This window comes from Dendrobium catenatum, unplaced genomic scaffold, assembly GCF_001605985.2.
Source record: "Dendrobium catenatum unplaced genomic scaffold, ASM160598v2 fragScaff_scaffold_621, whole genome shotgun sequence".
Lineage (NCBI taxonomy): Eukaryota > Viridiplantae > Streptophyta > Magnoliopsida > Asparagales > Orchidaceae > Dendrobium > Dendrobium catenatum.
Window position 1 is genome coordinate 22,761,388 of NW_021319083.1, and position 23,987 is coordinate 22,785,374.

The window sequence follows — 23,987 nt, forward strand, 5'->3', positions numbered from 1 at the left end:
CCTATCACATTTGTCCCAATAGAGATTGGTTTTGTATCTAAGGAGCTTGATAGTGGTGCAATGACCACGAGAAATGATCAAGCCTTGTTGGTTCAAGAAAAATGACGCATCGGCATGAATCCTGCTTTACAGACATAGGATTCCCCTCAAGTCAGATTGTAATTAAGCAGATTTCTCTTGAGGGTAGTGTCAGGGGTTAGTTGGATCTGGATCTTTACTTCCCATGAGCGCAAGCACTCATAATTAATTACTCCTCTTAACGTGTAAGAAAGAACTTTCAATTAAGAATGAATAATTTTTAGGTATTTTAGCCTCAGTTGTGGAGTAAAATAGAGGTAAACCTGATCAAGATCACATGGCTCCATCGTCACGGGTATAATGTAGGTTTCAGTCTACTAATACTCACAACTGTTAATCGTAGTGTTCGGGGAATCTGATTAGCCACCATGAGTTTCCTCCTCTCATAGATGCCGAGTAAACTGAAGTTGTTAGATATAGATTTTAGTTTTATTGGAGTTTTGGGGTTTACATCAATTATAATACCCAGAAGTTAGTTTAGTTTGGGATTTATAACTTTGTTTAGAAGTTATCCATATGTTTGAATTGAAGCGGGTTTTACAACTTCTCCTAGAAGTAGCCCGGGTGTTTGAATTTGAGTCAAGACTTATGGCTTTCAATTAAAGTAACCCGTAAAATGAGTTTTATGGTTCTATTAGAAGAAACCGATTGGTGGGCCTTATAACTTAGCCCTATAGGCTAAGTTACCCATTTGTTTTGTTTGTTGGGATAGGTCTTACAGCTTCCCTTTGGAAATTGCCTGTTGGTTTTATTTTAGAATGGGTTTTACTGCTTCCTTTTAGAAGTAGCTCAGTGGTTGGTCTTACAACCTAACCTTATAGGCTAAGATGACCATTAGTTTAAATTTTGTTGATAGGTCTTACAACTCCCTTAGATGTTGCCAGTAGGTTTAATTTAGAGTGGGAGTTACAGATCTACTTCGGAGTTTTTTTTTTTTTGCTTATCTTAGGAGTTTTTTTTTTTCTTTTATTTACATTTTTTTTCTTTTTTGATACGAATCTGCTGCGACATAGCATCGGATCTCTGTGGATCGTGACAGCAAAGGCCACTCAGCCACATACAATGCCCCAACGCGAATTTAAGTCATTTGCAAAGGGCTCTACATAGGAGTTGCCCATTAGCTTAAATTTGATTTAGGGTTTAATATTTCATTTAGAAATTTTTAAATAATAGGTTTTACGACTCCCATTTTGCTTGGTTATTTGGTTAGGACGGGTCTTACTGCTTTCCTTTAGAAGTAGCTCAATGGTGAGTCTTATAATACAGCCTTATAGGCTAAGCTGCCAATTTCATTTTTGTTGAGGGTTTGATAAGTAAAAATAATGTTATACTTTCTATGTTAATTTGTCAATGAAAAATGTTGTTTTAGTTGTATTTGTATAGAAAAATACATGAAATGGGAAAATTTTCAAGTACTGGTACAGTGCCACAGCGTCGAACACAATAGCATTGCCGATGCGCAACAAATGAAATTCAACGTGGGTTAAATAATGTCACCGGATCTGCAACATTCGTACATGCAAACAGAAGCGTTCATGGGACCCTTAAGGAAGCTCGTGCATCTTTCAAATGATCACTACATGCCAACAATAATTTAGTATTGCACGACAACCTGCCTGCAATAAACAATCCTCAATACATATTGCAATGTCAAGCCACCGAATCCGCAACATTGATACAAGCAAACAAAATCCTGCGCACTCATCAGCAATAGTCACTTGCATAACTGATCATGTCTGAATGTTGCAAAACACCTCATGCATCAAAATGTGCACTGATACATTTATAACATGCATACATTACACCATGCAAAATGCATCATGTAAAGTAAGCACACTATATAACATGCAAAATATATTATGCAAGCACACTATCCAACGTGCAAAATGTATTATGCAATAACAACGCGCTACAGTGTCATGCACAACCTGCAAGCACTGAATCATCATGCTAATGCATTATGCAAGCAAACAGGCAATGCATGTATATATCATACACACATCATACAAATAAGCCATACGGTATTTTAGACCACAAAGTTACATTTCAGCACATCAAACAAGATGCAAATATAGATGCCAACATACATGCATACATGTAAATGCACAAGTATATACATGAGTATTTTAACATGCAAATATGTCTTATACACCCTCTACATAGCATACATACAACTACTATACAAATGCATCATATAAAAAACATGCAAAGACATATACCCTTATGGGCCCCAACGAGCGTGATGTATGCACACACATGACATCTGAGGAAGCTATGCAAGTCAAAAAATGAACTTAAGTTCTAGCTCGATCTTTCTACATGAATAGATAGGAGTCGACACTGCTCGAACCGTCAAACAAATACACAGTTGTAACGCCGACCATGAAATTTATTTTATACGTTCATATAAGCCTTAGCTTTTAGTGATTTATATAATATATTAAATACTAAATAGTGAGAAAGATATATGTATAAGTTAGCCAAATAGTAAGAATTTAGTTCAAGTGAAGTGTATTAAGGATGAAGATCAAAAAATATTTTTCTTAAAAGATGATATTCAACAAAGGTGGATGAGATATTTTGCAGAACTTTTTAATGAAGATTGTGAAAATAAGATTGATTGTAGTGACCTTAGCACCATAAATGAAAATAAAGATATCTATTTTTATGGGCGTATTTGTAAAATCAAAGTTAGAGAGACTTTAAAGAAAATGAAGTATGAAAAAGCTGTTGGACCTGATGATATTCCAATAGTGGTGTGGAAATGCTTAGGAGATGAAGGAATTTCTTGGCTTACTAAACTTTTAATACTATTTTAAAGACTAAAAAGATGTCAGATAAGTGGATAATGAGTGTGTTAATTCCTATTTTTAAAAATAAAGGTGATCCACAAGATTGTGCGAATTATAGAGAAATTAAGCTAATGTGTCATACTTTAAAACTATGGGTGCAAGTTATGGAGCATAGGTTGCGGAGTGATACTAATGTTTCTCAAAATCAATTTGGATTCATGCCGGGTAGGTCGACTATGGAAGCCATACATTTATTAAGAGGTTTCATGGAGAAATATAGAAAAAATAAGGAGGATCTTCATATGATATTTATTGATTTAGAAAAGGCATATGATAAAGTTCCAATAGAAGTGCTATGGAGAGTTCTTGAAAATCAAGGAGTTAATAATGCTTATATTCAAATCATTAAAGATATGTATGCATGAGCTATTACTTGTGTTCAAACACAAGGTGGTTTGACCAAGTATTTCCCTATTTCGGTTGGGTTACATCAAGGATCAGCCTTAAGCCCATAACTTTTTGCTTTAGTCATGGATGTTCTCACTAGACATTTGCAAGAGGATGTACCTTGGTGTATGCTTTTTGCTGATGATATTCTTCTTGTTGATAAGACTAGAGAGGGAGTTGAAGGTAAACTTGAATTATGGAGGTCAGCCATAGAGTCTAAAGATTTTCTCTTGAGTGGATCTAAAACGGAATATATGGAGTGTAATTTTAGCAGTAATAGACCTAGTGATGGGATTGTGACTTTGGGCGATCAAGTCATTAATAAGAGTACACGTTTTAGATATCTTGAATCTATTGTTCAGAGTGATGGTGAAATAGAAGGGGATATTATCAGCAAAATTCAAGTTGGATAGTTGAGGTGGAGGAATGTATCGAGCTTGTTGTGTGATTGAAAAGTACCCCTCAAACTTAAGGAAAAATTCTATAAGGTGGTGGTGAGGCCTGCAATGCTTTATGGTGTCGAATATTGGCCATTAAAAGAGAAGTATAATTCTAAGTTAAGTGTGGCACATATGAGGATGCTTAGGTGGATGAGTGGCTTTACCCTTAGAGATAGGATAATGAGCATATACGTGAAAAGGTTGGTTATATAAAACGACGATCTTCCGATGTCCCGGTTATGAGAGTAGAGGTATTAGATTTAACTTATGTTAAGAAAGGTAGAGGCCGAATTATTTAATATCATGAAAATAAATTAGGAATAGAACATGCCCTGCATGAAAAAAAAATCCAAATTATATGAGTGGACAAACGATCCAAATATGAGTTGTTTAACAAGCAGAATAAACGTTGATCACAAATATCAAGTTAGATGGACATTACTAATTACAAGAAATATTTATGTGCTGAAATTGATTTACTAAAGTTTTGGTGGTTGTTGGTAAAGGGGAAAATATAATAAACTATGGACTGTAAACATAAGTGCTTGAGAGGAAGTGTGACAAATATAGAAATAAAATTCAGACATGGTGTTACAAAATTTCAGTCAATGATACCATAGTCTAAATCAACCAAATTTCAAAAAGAACAAAATTGCACCAAAATGTTACCTCAGAGATTAGGGCATTCTTTTGGAGAAGAAGACTTGAATTCTGATCAGAGAGAAACTGGATGGATTCTACAAGCTCTTTTAATTTTAATCGTAAAACTTCAAGTTCGGTGTTTGCATCAGTTAGAGAGTTCTCCAAGAGGTTATTCTTCACTGAAAGCTTCTCCATATTCTCAGAGATAACCGTTATCTGAGAGAATAGGGCAGCTTTTTCACCAATATGGGTGGAATCTTTAGTATTGAGAGACTCACAAGATTCTTCTAGAACTCTAATCTTCTCCATTGCATCGGATAAGGTGCTTTCCAAAACTGCATTCCTCTCTGAAATTATCTCCATATCCTGCAATTTATTGAAAAGCATAAGTTTTTCATCCTCAAGCTTCCTGCAACCTTCGTTCAGTTCAGCACAACCATATTGCAGCTCCTTGATCAATATTTCAAGGGATTCCATATTTAGACTGGCTACTTCCATTTGCTCAATTAGGCCTTTATGTTTTAGTTCCAACTCATCTCTATAATCTTTAACAGAGTCGAGTTCTTGCTGACGAAGTTTACTGTCCTCTAAATAGATGTTGATCTCATCTTCAAGTTTACCATTAATTTCTTTCAAAGAAACTATCTCATCTTGAAGAATTTTCAGCTTTGAATCATACGCAAGAATGTGTTCATTAAGGTTATAGTTTACATCTACAAATTGACGCAATTCTTCCTCTAAGCCCATTTTACTGCGTTCAATGTCCTTCAGCTTCTCAAAATGAGTTTGGATTTCCAGCGTCATATGCTCAACCTTCTCCTGTGACATGTTATATAGTCTCTCCCAGGATTGAAGAGATCTTTCAGCCTCCACGCGCTGCTTGTCACTCTCTTGTAAGGAAATTCTGAGGTCTTCAAACATTGTTTTTCTTTCTTCAATTTCTGATTTTAGATTCTGACTTGCATTTTCAAATGTAAAATGTTGCTCCTCTGCACTACACAACTTAACAATGCCCATCAAAACTTCCTCATGGAGTTTCCTGATTTCCTCTTTTGCTCTAAGGACTTCACTCTCCAAGCTAGTTATACTCTCCAGGAAAAGCCGGTTCTTGAAAACTGCATTTTCCTTCTCACGCTCTAAAATGGACACTGCATTTGTCAAATTTTGAACCTCAGTTCTGTAAGCATCCAAATGCTTGGCCTTTGATACTATCTGACTCTTCATATTTTGGTTCTCAATTAATAGCTGTGAAACTTCTCCTTGAAGACATTCTATTTTATTTTTAATGTTCTCTTTCTCCTTAACCTCTTGCTCCAAAAGATTTTGGCTCTCAACTGATAACTTTTGGATTTCTTCCAGCACTCTTTTCCTATCATCAAGTTCCAACTTTAGTACCTGATCTTCCTTCGCCAATGCAAGAAATTGCTCTTCAGCAGTACACAGCTTAATAACTCCCATCACAATTTCCGCATGAAGCTTCCCAATTTCATCTTTTGCTTGAAAAATTTCTGCCTCCAAACTACATATCCTTTTCTGGGATAGCTGTTTCATCAGTACAGTAGTCTCCTTATCAGACTCTAATTTTGACATAGTATCTCTCATGCTTTGAATTTCAGCTCTGGATAATTGCAAATGCTTGGTTTCAGACAGTACCTGGATCTTAAGACTCTCGTTCTCATTTGATACTAGCGAAAGCTGTTCATGAAAACGTTTTGTTTCAATTTTAGCATTATCTTTCTCCTTAACTGCTTGCTCCAAAAGATCCTGATTCTCCACTGATAGTGCTCTGATTTCATCTAAAACTTTTTTACTTTGTTCAAGTTCTAACTTTAGACTCTGATTTGCCTTATTTAATGAAAAACATTGCTCTTCTGCAAAACAAAACTTTATAATTCCCATCATGATTTCCTCATGGAGCTTCCCAAATTCATATTTTGCATTACATATTTCAGTTTCCATGCTAGATGTTCTTTCATTTGATAGCTGATCCCGCAAAAAAGCAGCTTCCTTCTCAGACTGTAATTTGATAATTGCATCTCTCAAGTTTTGAACTTCACGTCTAGATGAATCTAAATTCAGTGATTCTAACTCTATCTGGGTTTTAAGTTTTTGGTTCTCAATCAACAGCTGGGAAACTTCTTCTTGAAGACATTTTATTTCATTTGTAACATTTTCTTTCTCCTTGACTTCTTGCTCCGAAAGGGCTTCAGACTCATGAACTTCAGACTGGGAAACACTTTCCACTTCCTCTTGGAAATTAAGGCCTTTCCTTACCTTCCCTTCATGTAACTTCACACGGGATGCTATTTCCCGTGGAGCAAAGATCTCATTCAACTGCTTCAGTCCTTTTTTTGTTGAAAATGATTCATTTTCTTCAGGATATGCTGCATTCCTGTTAATAGCATGAAAATGTCCTGGACCAGCCAAAGTATCCTTCTGCAGATCATCAGGATCAAATAGTGAACTCAAAGGTGAAGGAATTTCTGGAGTGCATGGCCCAATCTCAGTGCCCGGTGAAGTGGTGGGAGATTCATCAGGCAATGCAAGTGGGATGTGATTCGGGAAAGCTTCAGCAATTGTCCGATGAGCATGGCGGAGTGCCCCTGTTGCATGATCATATCTTTCAGCCAAGGCACGGTACGCCCGGTAGAAATCCTCTACAAACTTCATAAGCTCAGGTCGTTTCTTGTAGTACATCTCGGCTCTCCTTGCGAAGGAGTCGGCATCTTCCTCTATGAGTTTGATCATTGCTTTTACTTTTAAGTCCATATCTGTCCAGGCATACTTAACAATTAGGCTAATCTTTATGCTAGATAAGTAAAATTAAAATTAAGATTAATTAACAGTTTGAAACTTTAATGAATTATAAATCAGAAATTTGTATATGTTTTACTTCTCAAATGTTAATGAATACAAACACAATGCACTGGTCAATAGTCAATACTATACAGCCTAAAATTGCATGTAACAGAGTTGCAGAAAATAAATGAGTGATAACTTGTTTAAGATTCTATTTTTCAAAACTTTTGGCGAAAACAAGTTCCTCTTTTTGAAGGTCTCAAAAAGCAAGAAATCTGAAAGTTGCTTCAATAAGTTCTAGCTCAAGGCCTGGCTAACTAATCTGTACTGAAGTATCCTAGTCATTATAATCACTAAAGAATTACATAATATTACTTGTAATTTTATTTTATCTTAAATAAAAGACAGATGTACAATGCAATAAGAATATGATTTTTAATCAAAATCAGTAACTGAATACAAGTCCAAGTGTGAGATGAATGCACTCTCAAACCATAAGATTCTTATCATAAATTTCAAGCTATATGGATAGCTTGTTGGATGAAAAGCATGCGCACTCCCTAAGGCATAATAAAAGAGCTAAAAATAAAGAGACAAGTAAAGAGATATACAAGAGGGGGACTTGATTGTCTTTCTTACTTCATTGCTCCCAGGATTTCCATACTCAAGCTTAGAATAGATAGAAAATTGAGGATGTTAAATTAATTTTAAGCGGTTTAGCGAGGATGCCAATCGTTTGAGATTTTGTAGGACTATTGATCATTTTGACAATTCCTTCTTCAATTTTCCATTATGGAATCTCAATCAATCTCTATATATTTGGTACTATCTGAAAAACCTAGAGCTATGATCCAACTGAATCTTCATCAAAGTATTACGATGAGTGAAGAAGAAGATCATAGAAAGCAAATAAACTCCAACGGTAACTTTTACTGTAGCAATACTAGTAGTTATATACACATGTTGATGATAAGGGAAAATGAGAAAAGACTAGTTTTCCCTTGACAGTTACATAAGGTTGAGTGTTGCCAGTGGTCGTTCGGCGGGATCAGCTGCAGTAGCAGGGGTTCGTTGTTGCTCAGAGGAAATGGATGCAGTAGTGGTTCGTTCTTCCTTTACACCTTCCCTCAAGGCAATGGGTGGAACAATCATTAACTTGCTGCGAAGAAGCTGAAATTTAGATACATGGAGTGCCTTAGTAAACAAATCCGCAGGTTGGTCGTCAGTTGCAATGTGGTGAATAGCGATGTGTTTGGCTTGAATGCTGTCGCGAACAAAATGATGGTCGATCTCAATATGTTTAGTGCGAGCATGAAAGATTGGGTTGGTAGCAATGGACATTGCTGAAATATTGTCGCAGTAGAGGGAGGTTTACGGCAGGGAAATGTTAAAGTCACTGCATAAGCGGCGGATCCAGATTATATCAGCAGCGGCTGCAGCAAGAGAACGATATTCGGCCTCCGTTGAAGATCGGGCGACAGTAGTTTGTTTCTTCACTGTCCAAGATATAAGTGCCCGGCCGAGGAAGATGCAGTATCCTGTGGTAGATTTGCGATCAACGGTATCACCGGCCCAGTCAGAATCGAAGAAGGCAGTTAAGACAAGGTCTGTTTTCGGAAGGAACAGACTGTAGTCTAAAGTGCCTTGCAGGTAACAGAGAACTCGTTTGAGCAGCTGGTAATGGAGAAGAAGGGGTTGATGCATATGTTGGCAGAGTTTGTTGACGGCGAAAGCAATGTCGGGTCTAATGGCGGACAGATATTGAAGGGATCCCACAAGCTGGCGGAACAGAGCTGGTTGGCTAAATGGTTGCTGTAAAGCTGGATTGGAGGGAATTTTGCTGGGTAGAGGAGTTTGAATCGGTTTACAATTTGACATGGAAGCCGAAGATAGTAGCTCGTGAATGTAAGAAGGTTGTGTGAGATGAAGGCCTAGAGGTGTTCGGTGGAAGTTGATGCCGAGAAAACAGGACAAGGTACCTAATTTTCGGGTTTGAAATTTGTGGTGTAGATTGGTGATAAGAGACGAAATAAAAGAAGAATCGTTGCCGGTGATCAATATATCATCGACATAAATTAAGATGTAGATTTGAAGATTATGTTTGCAAAGTAAAAGAAAGGAGGGGTCGGCGGTGCTGACTTGAAAGTTTTGAGTGAGAAAGTAAGTGGTAAGTGTGGCAAACCAAAGGCGAGGGGATTGTTTAAGACCATATAAGGTCTTATGAAGACGGCTGATGTGAGTTGGAAGATGGGGATCTTGGAATCCAGGGGGTTGAGACATGTAGATTGTCTCATCTAAATTGCCATAAAGAAATGCATTTACAACATCGAGTTGAAGAACAGGCCAATTGTGATGAAGAGCGACAGTGAGGAAGATACGAATAGTGGGGAATTTGACAACGGGACTAAATGTTTCATTATAATCAATGCCATACTCTTGTTGAAATCCTTGAGCGACTAAGCGAGCTTTGTAACGGGCTACAGAACCGTCGGCGAGGCGTTTAATTTTATAGATCCACTTGCAGCCGATGACGGGATGATTAGAAGGAGGTGGGACAAGAGACCAAGTGCATTGAGCTTGAAGCGCATTGAACTCGATTGACATAGCTTGTCGCCAATGAGATGATTTGGAGGCTGTAGTGTAGCAGGTGGGAACGGTGTCGGTTTGGTGGCCGAGATTGAGGATCTGGCGAGGCTTAAGTGAGCCCGTTTGAAGTATGGTGATCATGGGATGTCGAGGTGGGATGGAAGAGGAGGTAGAGGTAGGAATGTCAGATGATGAAGCTGAGGTTGATGAGATTTGAGCTGGGGTTGGTACATGTTGAAGCTGAGAAGTGTGAGATGAATGTGGAGTGGTGGTCAGTGGAGGTATAGAGATTGCTTCTGTGGAGGAGTTAGGATTGATATTTACTGGTGGAAATGGTGGAGTAAGAGAGGAATTTGAAGAGGTTGTATGTGAAGGCGAAGATGGCAGTGAGGGAAAGATATTCTCGTCAAAAGTAACATGACGCAATATGATTATCTTTCCAAAGGTTGGGTTATAGCATTTGTAACCTTTATATTGAGTGGCGTAGCCGAGGAAGATACAAGGAACAGAACGTGCTGCGAGCTTGTGTTTAGCATATGGGCGTAGCCAAGGGTAACAACGGCAGCTGAAAATGCGTAAGTGTTGATAGACGGGCTGAAGTTTGTAGAGAAGTTCATAAGGAAATTTTTGAGGATTATTGGAAGAAGGTAGACGGTTGATTAAGTAGGTGGTTGTATGTAATGCTTCAGTCCAAAGAAAGGGAGGAAGTTGAGCATCGAGGAGGAGAGTACGAGCTGTTTCGAGGAGGTGGCGGTGCTTTCTTTCAGCGACACCATTTTGTTGTGGTGTATGGGGGCAGGTTAGTTGATGGGTAATACCAGCGTTGGAGAAGAAAGCTTTTAAGGTAGTATTGAGGAATTCGCCGCCTCCATCAGACCGTATGCTGCGAATGATTGTATTAAGTTGTTTTTCAATTTGATTAATGAAATGAATTAATGTGCGCGGGACATCGGATTTAAATTTTAAATCAAACAACCAATGAAATCTGGTGAAGTCATCAACAATTAAGAGGTAATATCTATACCCATCATAAGATAGAACCGGGGAAGGTCCCCAAACATCCATATGTAAGAGTTCTAAAGGTGCACTAGATACATGGTTTGAAAAAGAAAACGATTGCTTGTGGCTTTTTGCAAGCTCACAAGAATTACAAGAAGAGCTAAGAACAGAACGACATAACGGAGATAACTGTTTTGATAAGTATTGCAGAACTTTGAAGTGAGGATGACCCAACCGGCGATGCCAAGTGTTCACGGTGGAGGAAGATTGAACAGTGGCAACATTGGCGGTGACGGAAGTAGTGGTGGGGATGACCGGAACAGGATAGAGTCCAATACGACATGGACTTTTGAGAAGCGTTTTGTTGGTCTTCGGATCCTTTAAATGAAAGCCAAATTGATCAAAGGTGATAGAACAGTGGTTGTCATTGATAAGTTTGGAAATAGAAAGAAGACGGTGAGTTAGATTAGGAACATGAAGAAGCGGTTTAAGGAAGAGCTTACGTGTGGGAGTAGGGAGTAAGCCGTTACCGAGATGTTGAATAGGAACAGAATTGCCATTTCCAACCAGCACATGATCCTTACCAGTATATGGTTGCTGAAACGGTAGTAAATCTGGAGAAAGATGAGCGGTAGCACCACTGTCCAGGTACCACGAGGCGGTGTCCGCATTGGAGTTGTTAGCCAATAGAGCTGCGTCATTGGATAAGGTAGGGGAGTTGTACTGAAAATTTCCTCTGTGCCAGCAAGTAACATCCGAATGTCTAGTTTTACCACGGATTTGGCACTATCCATCGAAGCGGGGTGTTCGTGGGGATCGATTCAAACCGGAGTTACGACCACGCCCTCTGGAGGAATTGAAACGTCCTCGACCGCGTCCGCGATCTGTGAATAAAGCAAGTGTTGAATCGGAGGAGGCTAGCGTGGATGAGAACGACAGATCTTTCACGGCATCAGTCGTTTGGTGTACCTCTTCGCTGCGAAGCAGAGAATATAAGTTGTCCAAGCTGATTGGCTGAAGAGAGGATCAAATGAAGGTTTTAAATGACTGATGGTTGGGTGGTAAGTCATTTAATATATAATGTAGCACATCTTCATTATTAACAGAGCCGTCGGCAGCTTTGATGTTGTCCACGAGCACTTTAACATAGGCTAAATACTCTGTCATAGTTTTGATTTGCATAGAGAGTGAATGCAGCTCGTTTTTTAATTGGATCACTCAGGATCTATTGGTGGAATAAATCATTGTTCGAGTGTTTTCGAAATAGAGGCGGTGGTGTCTAAGTTTAGAACATATGAGAGTATGGAGGCTAAGATGGTTGAGAACAAAGCGACGGACAGATTTTGGTCGACCAGTGACCAAGAAGAGAACTGTTGGTTTAGGACGAGTTGTCCAGTGGCAGTTAATAAGTGTTTGGGAGGAGAATGTTGGGTGCCGTCGAGGTATCCTGAAAAACTGTTGGCAGCAAACAGTTTTTGAATAGCTGAGCGCCAAGTTGGATAATTATCCGGTAAAAGCTTAATGTTGATAACATTCTTGATATTAGAGAGCAAGAATTTGAAAGTTGGTGGAATGACGACCTCGGCATTCGACTGGTTTTCGTGAATGACAGCCGGAGGAGTAGGAGCAGAGGCCGCCGTCGAGTCACCCATATCGGAGTAAAACTGGGGGCGGCCAGGCGAGCGGCTCTGATACCATGAAAAACCTAGAGCTGAAATCCAACTGGATCTTCATCAAAGTATTACGGTGAGTGAAGAAGAAGGTCATAGAAAGCAAATGAACTCCAACGGTAACTTTTACTGTAGCAATACTAGTAGTTATATACACATGTTGATGATAAGGGAAAATGAGAAAAGACTAGTTTGCCCTTGACAGTTACATAAGGCTGAGTGTTGCCAGTGGCCGTTCGGCGGGATCAGCTGCAGTAACAGGGGTTTGTTGTTGCTCAGAGGAAATGGATGCAGTAGTGGTTCGTTCTTCCTTTACACTATCATTGTGGGTAGGATCCAGATCATTGGCTATGTTAATTGTGGTTGAACACCCTTTTTAGCATCTCCATTACTTGTCAAAGCATACCTCATAAATAGACTCATCTCCACTATTCCTCTCAAAGTATTTGGTTGTTCTAAATTTGTTAACATCACATTCATAAAAGGAGCAAACTCAAACCAAAAGCTATTAAATGTATCTTTATTTGTTATTCTCCTAGCCAGCAAGAGTAGGAATGTTACTATCCTAAGAAAGACAAAAACTACAATACTGTAGATGTATTTTTTTTTTTAAATCAACCATTCTTTCCCAAAACTAAAATTTAGTGAGAAAATTATTTATGCCACTCTTTCTAAGCCTACATCAAGCTTTGAACTCTCAAAAGCTCAGTACCCTAACTACACTAAAATATCAAGATCAAAATAAATAATCAAATATAAATGCATGATTTATACTAGACATCAGAAAAACTTAAGAAATAGTAAAGAATCCAAGCATTCCTCCACATCAAAATCACTCATTTGATCCAAGCTTTGATTATCCGTCATAAGTTAACACTGATTCTAATCTAAACATAGAGATTGCTCACAAAAAAGGTAAAAGGGCTACAAAACCTTGAATAAAATATAAAAAATGTGAGTGCATCTCTTATGACAACTTATCTTCTCGATTCCATATTTTTACAGCTAATCTTTGTAGTGTTGAAACAGCCAACATTCATGAAGCATTAAAAATGAGAGATGTTATCCATAAAGAAACACAAGCACTGGAAAACAATAACAATTAAAAACTTTCGATGCTACCAAAAAGAAAGTAACTTGTTAGGTTCAAGTGGATTTTTAATACAACATACAAAGCAGATAGAAGCAGTGAAAGATCTAAAATTACATTCGTTGCAAAAAGGTTTACTCAAAGTTATAGTATTGATTATCATGAAACTTTTACAACAATTGCTAAGATTAACTTTTTCACGGTTATTCTCTCTCATTGCTAATCTTAACTAGTCATTTCACCAACTAAACATCAAAAATGTTTTCCTGAATATGGACCTAAAAGAACAAGTATATAGGAATATTCCTCAGGAATTGGAGACTACTAGCCATAAAGGAGAAGTTTGCTAGATTGAGAATCCATATATGGTCTAAAGAAATCTCCAAGAGTATGGTTCAATAATTCATACAACAACAACATCAATCTTTTATGGCACTACGTGACGGCGGTGGTTCAATAAATTCAGAACTACATTTAAAAAGCATGGGTACTCTCAAAAATAAGTTGGTCACACACTGTTTGTCAAAAAATCACCACCAAGTCAAATCATAATCCTCATTGATAATATTATCTTAACTGGTAACAATGAAGAGAAATTTATGGATTAAAAGGGGTCTTAACAAAAAAATTTAAATTAAAGACCTTGAAGCCTTAAAATATTTCTTTGATACAAGTTCCAAAGAAAGGTAAATGCATCTCTCAACAAATGTATACTCTAGATCGCCTAGAAGAAATTCGTATGACAAAATGCAAGCCTGCTAAAAAAATTGGGACTAAAAATGATTCTCCGCAAGTACAACAACAACAACAACAACATCAAGCCTTTATCCCACTACGTGGGGTCGGCTACATGAATCCTTTTTCTCCATTGTGTCCTATTAAAAGCCAAATTCTCGTTTAAATCTAATAAAGAAAGGTCATTCCTAATATTTCCTAACCAAGTCTTTTTAGGTCTACCCCTACCTTTCTTAACACAAGTCAAATCTAATACCTCTACTCTCCTAACCAGGTCATCGCAAGGCCGCCGTTTTATGTGACCAAACCATCTAAGGCGACTCTTTATAATCTTTTCTTCTACTGGAGATACTCCAACATTTTCACGTATATGCTTATTTCGTATCCTATCTCTAAGGGTAAAGACACTCATCCACCTGAGCATCCTCATCTCTACCACACTTAACTTAGTATTATGCTTCTCTTTTAATGGCCAACATTCGGCACCATAAAGCATTGCAGGCCTCACTACCATCTTATAGAATTTTCCCTTAAGTTTGAGGGGTACATTTCTATCACATAACAAGCCCGATGCATTCCGCCACTTCAACCATCCAACTTGAATTCTGCTGATAATATCCCCATCTATTTCACCATCACTCTGAACAACAGATCCAAGATATCAAAACGTGTACTCTTATTAATGACTTGATCGCCCAAAGTCACAATCCCCTCACTAGGACTATTACTGCTAAAATTACACTCCATATATTCCGTTTTAGATCTACTCAAGCGAAAACCTTTAGACTCTAAGGTTGACCTCCATAATTCAAGTTTACCTTCAATTCCCTCTCTAGTCTTATCAACAAGAAGAAATTCTCCGCAAGTGAACCAAAAAAAAAGATATAAATGACTAGATGGAAAAACCATCTACCTTTCCCATGATACTAGCATCAACTTTCTAATTCATTTTAAAGGAATTTGTAAAATCAGTTTGGTTGAATGTTTATAAAGCACAACAATTTAAGAAGTTTTGATATCAAATGGATCCAAAATGAATGTTAATAGTTTATATCAAGTTGATTACAAAATAAATGAGAGGAAATTTGAAGCAACTCTGAATGTGTTACCGTTGCACATGAATTTGATGTGATTTTGAGAATGAATTGGCTATCAAATCACTTTGTGATCATGGACTGTAATAAGAAGATTGTTAAATTTAAAATTTCGGATGAAAAAGAATATAAATTTTATGAAAATAGAGGAATTACTTTAACAGTGATAAGTTATATGAAAGCTTGGAAATTTTGTAAAAGATATTAGGGTTTTATTTCTCAAGTAAGGGATACAAATAAAGAAGCTAAATAGTTGAAAGACATACTTGTAGTAAGAGAATATCTAGAGGTATTTCTAGAAGACCTGCCAAGATTACCACCAGAAAGAGAGATAGAATTCACTATTGATCCATTACCAAGTTCAGAACCAGTAGCAAAAATATCTTACAGAATAGTAGTTAAGGAATTGCAAGAGTTAAAAAAGTCAATTACAGTAATTATTAGTTAAAGGATTCATCAAGCCAAATTCCTTGGCTTAGAGAGCTCCATCATTGTTTGTAAAAAGGAAGAATAGAAGTTTCAAAATGTGTATTGATTATAGATAATTAAATAAGCTCACAGTTAAAAATAAGTACTCATTGCCTAGAATCGATGACTTATTTAATCAACTTGAGGGAGCTGCAGTTTTCTCTAAGATTGATCTACGTTCTAAATATCATCAATTGCTCATTTAGGAAGAGGATATTATTAAAATTGTTTTCGGAACAACATATGGTTATTATGAATTTGTAGTGACGTCATTTGGGATGGCAATTACTCCAACAATATTTATGGATCTAATAAATTGAATTTTCAAATTCTTTCTGGATATATTTTTTATTATATTTATAGATGATATTTTGATTTATTCAAGAGATAAAGAAAGTTATTTCAGTCATATGCATGTAGTATTCAAACAATCACGAGAATAAGCTAAAAGCTAAATTCTCAAAATATGAATTTTGATTGAAAAGTGTTAATTTTCTTGGACAAGTGATTAGTAATGAAGGTATTTCAGTGGATCAAAATAAAATCAAAGCTATTGTTGAATGGTCAAGGCCAATTATAGTTTCAGAAATGAGAAGTTTTCTGAGTCTTGTTGGTTATTACATGAGATTTCTGGAGGGATTTTCTTAGATCGCAATGTCGTTATGAAGATTAACACAAAAGGCAGTAAATTTGAATGGAATAATCAGCATGAATAAGCTTTCTAGAAATTGAAGAATTGTTTAATGATTGTTCCAATATTAGTAATTCAATGGATTCCAAATTTTTTATAATACTTCATTTAAGGGATAAGGATATGTATTGATGCAACATAATAGAGTGGAGACAGTTTTTTTTTTTACTCTAATTTATTGCATTTTATATATAATTGTTGACCTCTTTATATGCTCCAAAATTAAATCCGAGCAAGTACGACAAAAAGGACAACCGACGAACACAATGTCGCATGTGATGAGCTCGAAACACATCCACGTTCACAAAATCACTCAAAACATCATATGTTCATGAAACGGAGTGTATCGTTGTGTCTAGAATATCAAATTTCTCCAAGGAAAACCGCTCGCATGTAACTCGAGTGAATGTGATCAAAATAACACCCAGCAAACGCGATGCTATGCAAAATTGGCAAACATCATGCAATCATGAATGGACCGTATCGTTGTGCTTGAAACTTTGAAATTACCAAGAGAGGACACCCATGTTTGATTAAAATGAAAACGACGGATTATGGGAACAATATTGTACGAGGTCGCCCGAATAACACCCATTAGCACAACGAACTTCTCCATTATATAAGGAACATTGAAATTACCGAGAGACCCATATTGCCTAGGTCGTCGCACGAGTCCAACTTTAAAAATCTACCTATGTGAAGCGATGGCGCACAAATTGAGATGCACAAAAGATGAGAAATTACAAATGAGGTCAATTCAATTTAATATTTTATATTATTTTAATAAAAAAACCAAACGAGTTATATATATATATATATATATATGGGGTCACTTCACATGAAAAATTATGCATGATGTCTATTCATTTCACTTTAATATTTTTATACTATTTTAATAAAAAAACAATTGAATTAATATATATATAATAATAAAATCTCTAATTCAATCATCTTATCTCTAGCCAATCTATCTTTCAAAAATTTATCCTAGAATTTAATTTTGTTAAAACTCTTCTCGAATCAGCACAAAGAAGCCGACACATCCAAAATTTTTGAATCCCACAAAACTCTAGTCATTCCACTGGGGAAGATTTTTCTTTCCATCTTATATGAGTTATAGCAACAACACATAATGAGATAAATATCAAAATATCATTCATAAAATAAATTCTAAATGAACTCATTAAAAAAATTCTCTAAGTAGGGTTTAAAAATTATATTAACCTACAATGTTTTATGATGTAGAATGTTTGTCATTAAGTGGGGAGGGGAGGCAGCTGAAATCGAACTGGACGGAGAACGACGCGCTGGAAGGTCCGGGGGCGAGCTGACAGTGATGGACAATATTAGAGAGTCACCTTACATGGTTTGGCCATATAAAACGCCAGCCTTTTGATGACCCGATTAGGAGAGTAGATATACTAGATGGCTTATGTTAGAAAGGTTGAGGTAAACCTGAAAAGATTTGGTCAGAAAATATTATAAATGACCTTTGATTATTAGATTTAAATGAGAATTTGACTCATTATAAGAGACAATGGAAAAAAAGATTCATATAGCTGACCCCACATAGTGGGATAAAGGCTTTATGTTGTTGTTGTTATATTTGCTTCTATTACTTTGTTCCATTCAGTCTTTACATTTTGAAAGTAAGGGATGATATATCAAATTCCATTTACTAGCATGTATCTTTCATTTGTGCAAAATAAATCTTTAAAACACCCCTTTTATAGTCCAACTAAGACATGGGGCCAACATTTAGTTAACCAATGTTGTCATCAATACCGTAGACTCTGGGCCACCATCCAATTTGATGGGCTATAATTTATTGTATCTACAATAAAGGCTGCCTCCATTCTTGTATACATCATGACTACTTAAAGGCTTGCCATAAGGCCTCTCTCAACGGAAGTTGTCGCATGACATGCGCATCTGCCAAGGTAGTAAGTGCCCGTTGCCATAACTATTATCATTGAAGAGGTCCACACAAGAGGAACTCAATTTTTGAAAGGCTACTGCAGCCAACCCTGGTTATGAAAAGGGTTGCTACCAAAAAGAAAATTTTCTTAGTACCAACAAATAATACTAGTCTGCCAATTGAATCATTTGTACCTGGAAGGAATGACATTAATGCTTTCTCATCTTGAGGGAAGTCATCTAGAAGACAAAGGAGAAAGATGAATAATAAATTGTGAGCTCAACAGTTACAACAGTGCACCACTCAAAACTGTTAGACCAAGAACTGGAAGCGAGTGTTCCTATCCAGAATAAGTTTATAAACCTTAAATGGACATAATAGCTCTATTAGTGAGTTGAAATAATCATTTTAGGCTCGACAACATGAAGCCCCAAGCCCTTAGAGAAAGGAACCCGAGACTTTGTCCACCAAAGTTTAGTCTTAAAAGTTGCAATGAGAAGGGGTTAATAAAAGAAAGTATTAAAAGCTACTTACAATGGGGGCAAAGAGGACCACGATGGTAAGTTACCATCTAGTGTGGTAGCAGAGAAAGAAAAGAAGCAAGGACAACATGGTGAACAATGGAGGATGACATTTGGATCATGTGTCCCAGAATTTGCCGCCAAAAAGTCTCAACAGAAGGAAAATAAGGTTTGAAGACTAAAATCTCTTGAAAGAAAACTTGTTGAGAAGAAGGTCATGACATCTGGTGTGTAGTCCTAAAGATCCACCTATAAAAAATTCATCGACAATAAGCGTCAAAGAAGAAGGTCCCTAATGACAACACCAATGATGGTAGACATCCTGGAGAGTCCTCTAGAGGATATCATCACCTTTCAACTCCACTCTCTCGAGAACAGACCAATTTGGACCTTTCCCCCGACCGAGGAGCTCTTCATACAGCATACATAATCAAAAGTATAGTGGAAACGCCGCTCTAAAATCCAGATACAATAAGAAGAGAATGAAGATGATAAAACCATGCAAGTCGGAGTACTCTACCTTGTGAAGTATAACGATGAACCAAACTCCATGCAAGTATACCGATGAAATCATGAACCAGGATCTACTGCAGTTGGAGCAGCAGCCCATCAAGAAGAACACGCACATTATAATAAACTATGTTGCACCGATACACTTATTTATGAAGGCGTACTGTATCCGATACACCGATACACGGATACGCCTCCAATACTCCACCGATACGTGTCGGATACACCAAAGACGTATCCAATTAAAATACTACTTAATTTCAAATGGACACGCGTATCCGATACACGTGTCCGTTGAAAAACAAACGTCGTATTTACTTCAGCGGCTGCGAGCAAAGCTCTCTCATTTCCGAGATGGATTTGAGTCTCTTGATGATATGAGAATATTAGAAATTACTAATCTTTCACTTGATGAGCCTGAATTAAAAGATATGATATTTATTGAAGATGATCTAGAAGTTCAAAGACAAACCACTGAAGAAGCTAATCATATCATTCCTTCTATTGAATAGTTGAAACTTTATGTGCTAGACAATTTATGTTTATGCTTTTGTTGTTGTACTAGACATTTAATGCTTACTTATATTTTGATATTATAAGCTACAAGGCTACAAATGATGTTGTTGTCATTTTTGTTTTGTAATTTCAAATATTATGCTTTGATTGTTTTCTTAATTTTTATGTATGATTTATAAATTATGACATCGTGTCCGCGCCGTACCCGTATCCTGTATTTTAAAGAATTGACGTGTCCCGTATCCGTATCGTGTCATTACGTGTCATGTCGTTCCGTGTCACCGTATCCGTATCGGTGCAACATAGATAATAAAGCTAAAGGCACAAGCTCATCCTTAGAGGATGAGTAAGAGGAACAGGAACAAGACATCTTGCTTATTGACACCATCATGTTGGCACAAGAACAAAGACATATAAAGTGCTAGATGAAGGAAAAGAATAAGGAGATCTCACAACTAAATTCCAAAATGATTGAAATGATGGTACAAATGACCGCGATAATACAATTGCTACAAAAGAGCAAAGCTGCTAATCTTGAACATATTTAGCTAACCAACCATCAGGTGTTGAGTAGTGCTACCGCTAATCCCTCGACTCACCAAATACCTTAGGTCTCTAGAGTACGGGGTGTGCATTAAAGGGGCACTAAAAATGATCGCTTAATTTGAGTGCCTACTTTCCAAAATATTACATGCACATCAGAATCTATAATAGAAGCATAGTTGGATATAATTATCAATAAGAGAAGATTAAGGATGTCATAGTCTTAAATAAGTAGAAAAGTTGATACAATCAGGTGTCGTATCCTAAGGGTTATTAGGTGCCCAAATTTAATATTTTCAATGGTGATGACAAGTCGAAGCAACATCTTGCCCAGATTAGAGTGACTTGTAGCAATACTTAGGGTATCAATGCACTATATTGTTACCAATTCAGTAGCAATTTAACATCAAACACATTCAAATGGTACATCGAACTGCTGAATGACTCAATAAAGAGCTTCGCTAAGCTCGAAGGTATGTTTATAAAAAAATTTATCAACGCTATGAAAAAGAAAATCATCACTGGCCTTACCTTGAAGGAAAAGAAGATATAAGTCATTCACAAAATACATCACTCACTAGTGAAATATGAGTATGAAATATGAACAAAAATGGAAAGAGGAGCATGCAATCCAATTACTGATAGGTAATATTGATGATAAGATTGCACCTTGTCATGACAAGGCATCTATCACAATATTTCATAACCCATTAGATCAAGTGGTGAAATTTGAAAAGTTAAATCTTTCAAAGTTTATAGGACACTCTGATAAATTAAGAAAAAAAAGCTCTAAAACTTGATGAGGTGAAGCATGTGTAGCTACTTTCAGTAACAACAACAAAAAGTGGACAGCCTATATCATAGACAACAGAAAGGGGCCCGTTTATGGTGAAAAAAAGGTAGCAGTCCTTTAACCCTAATCCTCAACCAAAATTGGTGCTCAAAGAAAACGACAAACCTCAAACTTTCCTTAGTGTAGGGGAGCACCTAAAGCAAGGCAGCAAGCAATGGGATTAGGGGCTCCAAATGGCCTATATATGAGGGAAAAGCTGAGCAAAGAGTATTCCTTCAAAAGAGAGAGTGTGGAAATATTATCCAGAATGCACTAAAAGCGATTCTTAAATTGCCAGAATGCAAAAAGCATGAGGAGGCTAGTCTTACCAACAATCCTAATTATTGCCCATATTATAAGATAATTAGTCATCCTATTGAAGAATGAAGACTGCTATATGTTAAGAGATTGGATATGGAACATAAATACAAAGAAGGCAAATTTACGCTATCAAATAGTATTCTAGTTCAACCCCAAAAAAAAGTTAACAAGGGTGATAACATCCTCTTCAGTACCCCCAAATAAAAGAAGAACTAATTCAAGATGAAAATTGAAAGACAATGGTCTCAAAGAAGATAACAAAAATGCTAATGCAACTTGAAGAAGTTCCTGACACTAAGTGGAAATCTCCTACTAAACTAGTACTCAAAGTGAAAAAGAAATCGAGTGCAAAGACATCCATTCCCAAGCTTCCAATCAAAAGATATTCAGGTCAAGCTAACTTGTCATGATCTAACCAAACTCCATCGAAAGAACCAAATAAGAAAAACAAACAAAGAAAGTCAAAAAAGAAGACGACTACAACATAAAGGGTTATAAATAACTTGGAGAACTATCATCAGCGTGCAAGCCAACCTATCAAGCTAGCTGGCTTCATAACTAGACTCCAGATTATTAATGCAAAAGAAGATGAAGGGGATGAGCTTGAAAAATCCCTTCAAATTGACACATGCCGAGTCATCTCGATGACATTGAAATCCTATCAACGAACTTACTACCAAAATTATAACATGAGTCGAGAAATGATGACTCCAATAAATGCAAGGTGCAAAAAAAAAGTTAAAAGATTTGTCTATGGAAGTGACTTAGAATCCACGGTGTCATCACGGATGCAATGCTAGAAGTTAGAAAGTGATTCTGAATATTATGATTAATCTCCTGGAAAAAAGGAAGACTCTCATGAAGTCGCTTCATCAAAAGAATATGATGTAAATAAAGTGATCCAAGTTCAATTGAGTGGTAAGGTACTACCGCCTTTCTCAAAGAAAAGTTCATCAAATAAAGATAATTAGAAAGATATCATAATCAATGAAGACCTATTATTTATACATACAATTTATCAAAAGAAGACATTTCCTAAGTTTTCTCATAAAAGAAATGACAATCCACCTTGTGCGAAATGATGACAAAATTCGACTGCAAGAACAATATAAATTTTATGAGGCGAGTCTATATATATATAAATATAATCAGGTAAAGATAAATGACTCATGAATCATATATGAACATATATGAGTATACCAGATGTTGTGCCATATCGATGTAACCATAGAGGTGCATTGCATACACCCAAAGAAAATTAATACTTTTTCAAAAACTATATATAGAACGATATATATATATATATATATATATATATATATATTTTAATCATGTAAAGATAAATGACTGATGAATCATATATACAAATATATGAGTATACCAGATTTGGTGTCACATTGATGTTAGCATATAGGTTCATTGCATACAGTTTACTTACAAATGATGATGAACATTATCATGTAGAAAATAATCTTAAAATAGGTGAAACTTCTCATTTATATAATGTAATATGATTTTAACATGCTACTTGATTACACTACAATTATATCATTACTCATGCTTTTTTTTACTATTCATGTTGCATGCTCCATTACTATGTCTTTTATGATTTAATATATAAGAGTTACTTGCTGAGTTTTAATTATCAAACTCGCCCATTGTAAATTTTTTTCACAATAAGTTTTACCGAGGTACTTAGTAGAGCAGATTTTTCAGCAATAGGATTTCATTCGACATTCAGTTCTAGTTATATTGATGCTGGGTTTGGGTAACTTTGCTTATGTACTTGCTTCTTTCAACTTCTTTTCTTTAAGTGGTTATTTTTGCTTCATTGATGTGTCATTGTAAAGAACTTTATTAATAATATGATATAACATTAACTTGTCTTTGCTTATTTTTTCTATTTAAATTACTTGTCTATAAACTTTTCTTATGTGGGTACATTACTAGTTTTCATGCCCCCTAATATGGTCCCATGCTGGTGGGGCATACCGCCTTAGAGGTCAAGGGTGTGACTAAATGACTACTGAGAAGAGCTAATAGTAAATAAGTTGAACTAATAATCAGAATTCATTTACTAATACTTATCATAGCATACAAGACAAACGTAGAAGCTACAAATATAAGTTCCTGAAGTCATAAATAACTACTAGGAATTTCATAGATCATTAGCACTTTAAATATAAGATCATCGTCCTGGAATCATTCAAATTCTTCATTGCGAGGACAAGCATTACACAGAAAACTTGCTAAAATATGTCAAAAAGGATATGGTTAAAGTACAGTTAGCATCAA

The 23,987-nt window shown here is 36.3% G+C and overlaps 1 protein-coding gene across 12 annotated transcripts in view; it reads right to left on the reverse strand.

Moving 5' to 3' along the window:
* The window catches only part of LOC110092367 (protein NETWORKED 1D), a 33,580-nt gene that overhangs the window by 7,617 nt on the left and 1,976 nt on the right, over positions 1-23,987 (reverse strand). For 6 of the 12 annotated variants that reach the window (XM_028695262.1, XM_028695261.1, XM_028695260.1 and 3 more), the window contains exons 3-4: positions 15,639-15,676; positions 4,427-7,170 (exon numbers count right to left, since the gene is read on the reverse strand). In XM_028695262.1, the coding sequence (XP_028551095.1) occupies positions 4,427-7,170; positions 15,639-15,676 (2,782 nt within the window). The remainder of the gene's footprint in view (positions 1-4,426; positions 7,171-15,638; positions 15,677-23,987) is intronic. The other 6 variants (XM_028695258.1, XM_020816883.2, XM_020816879.2 and 3 more) reach the window with 1 other exon arrangement.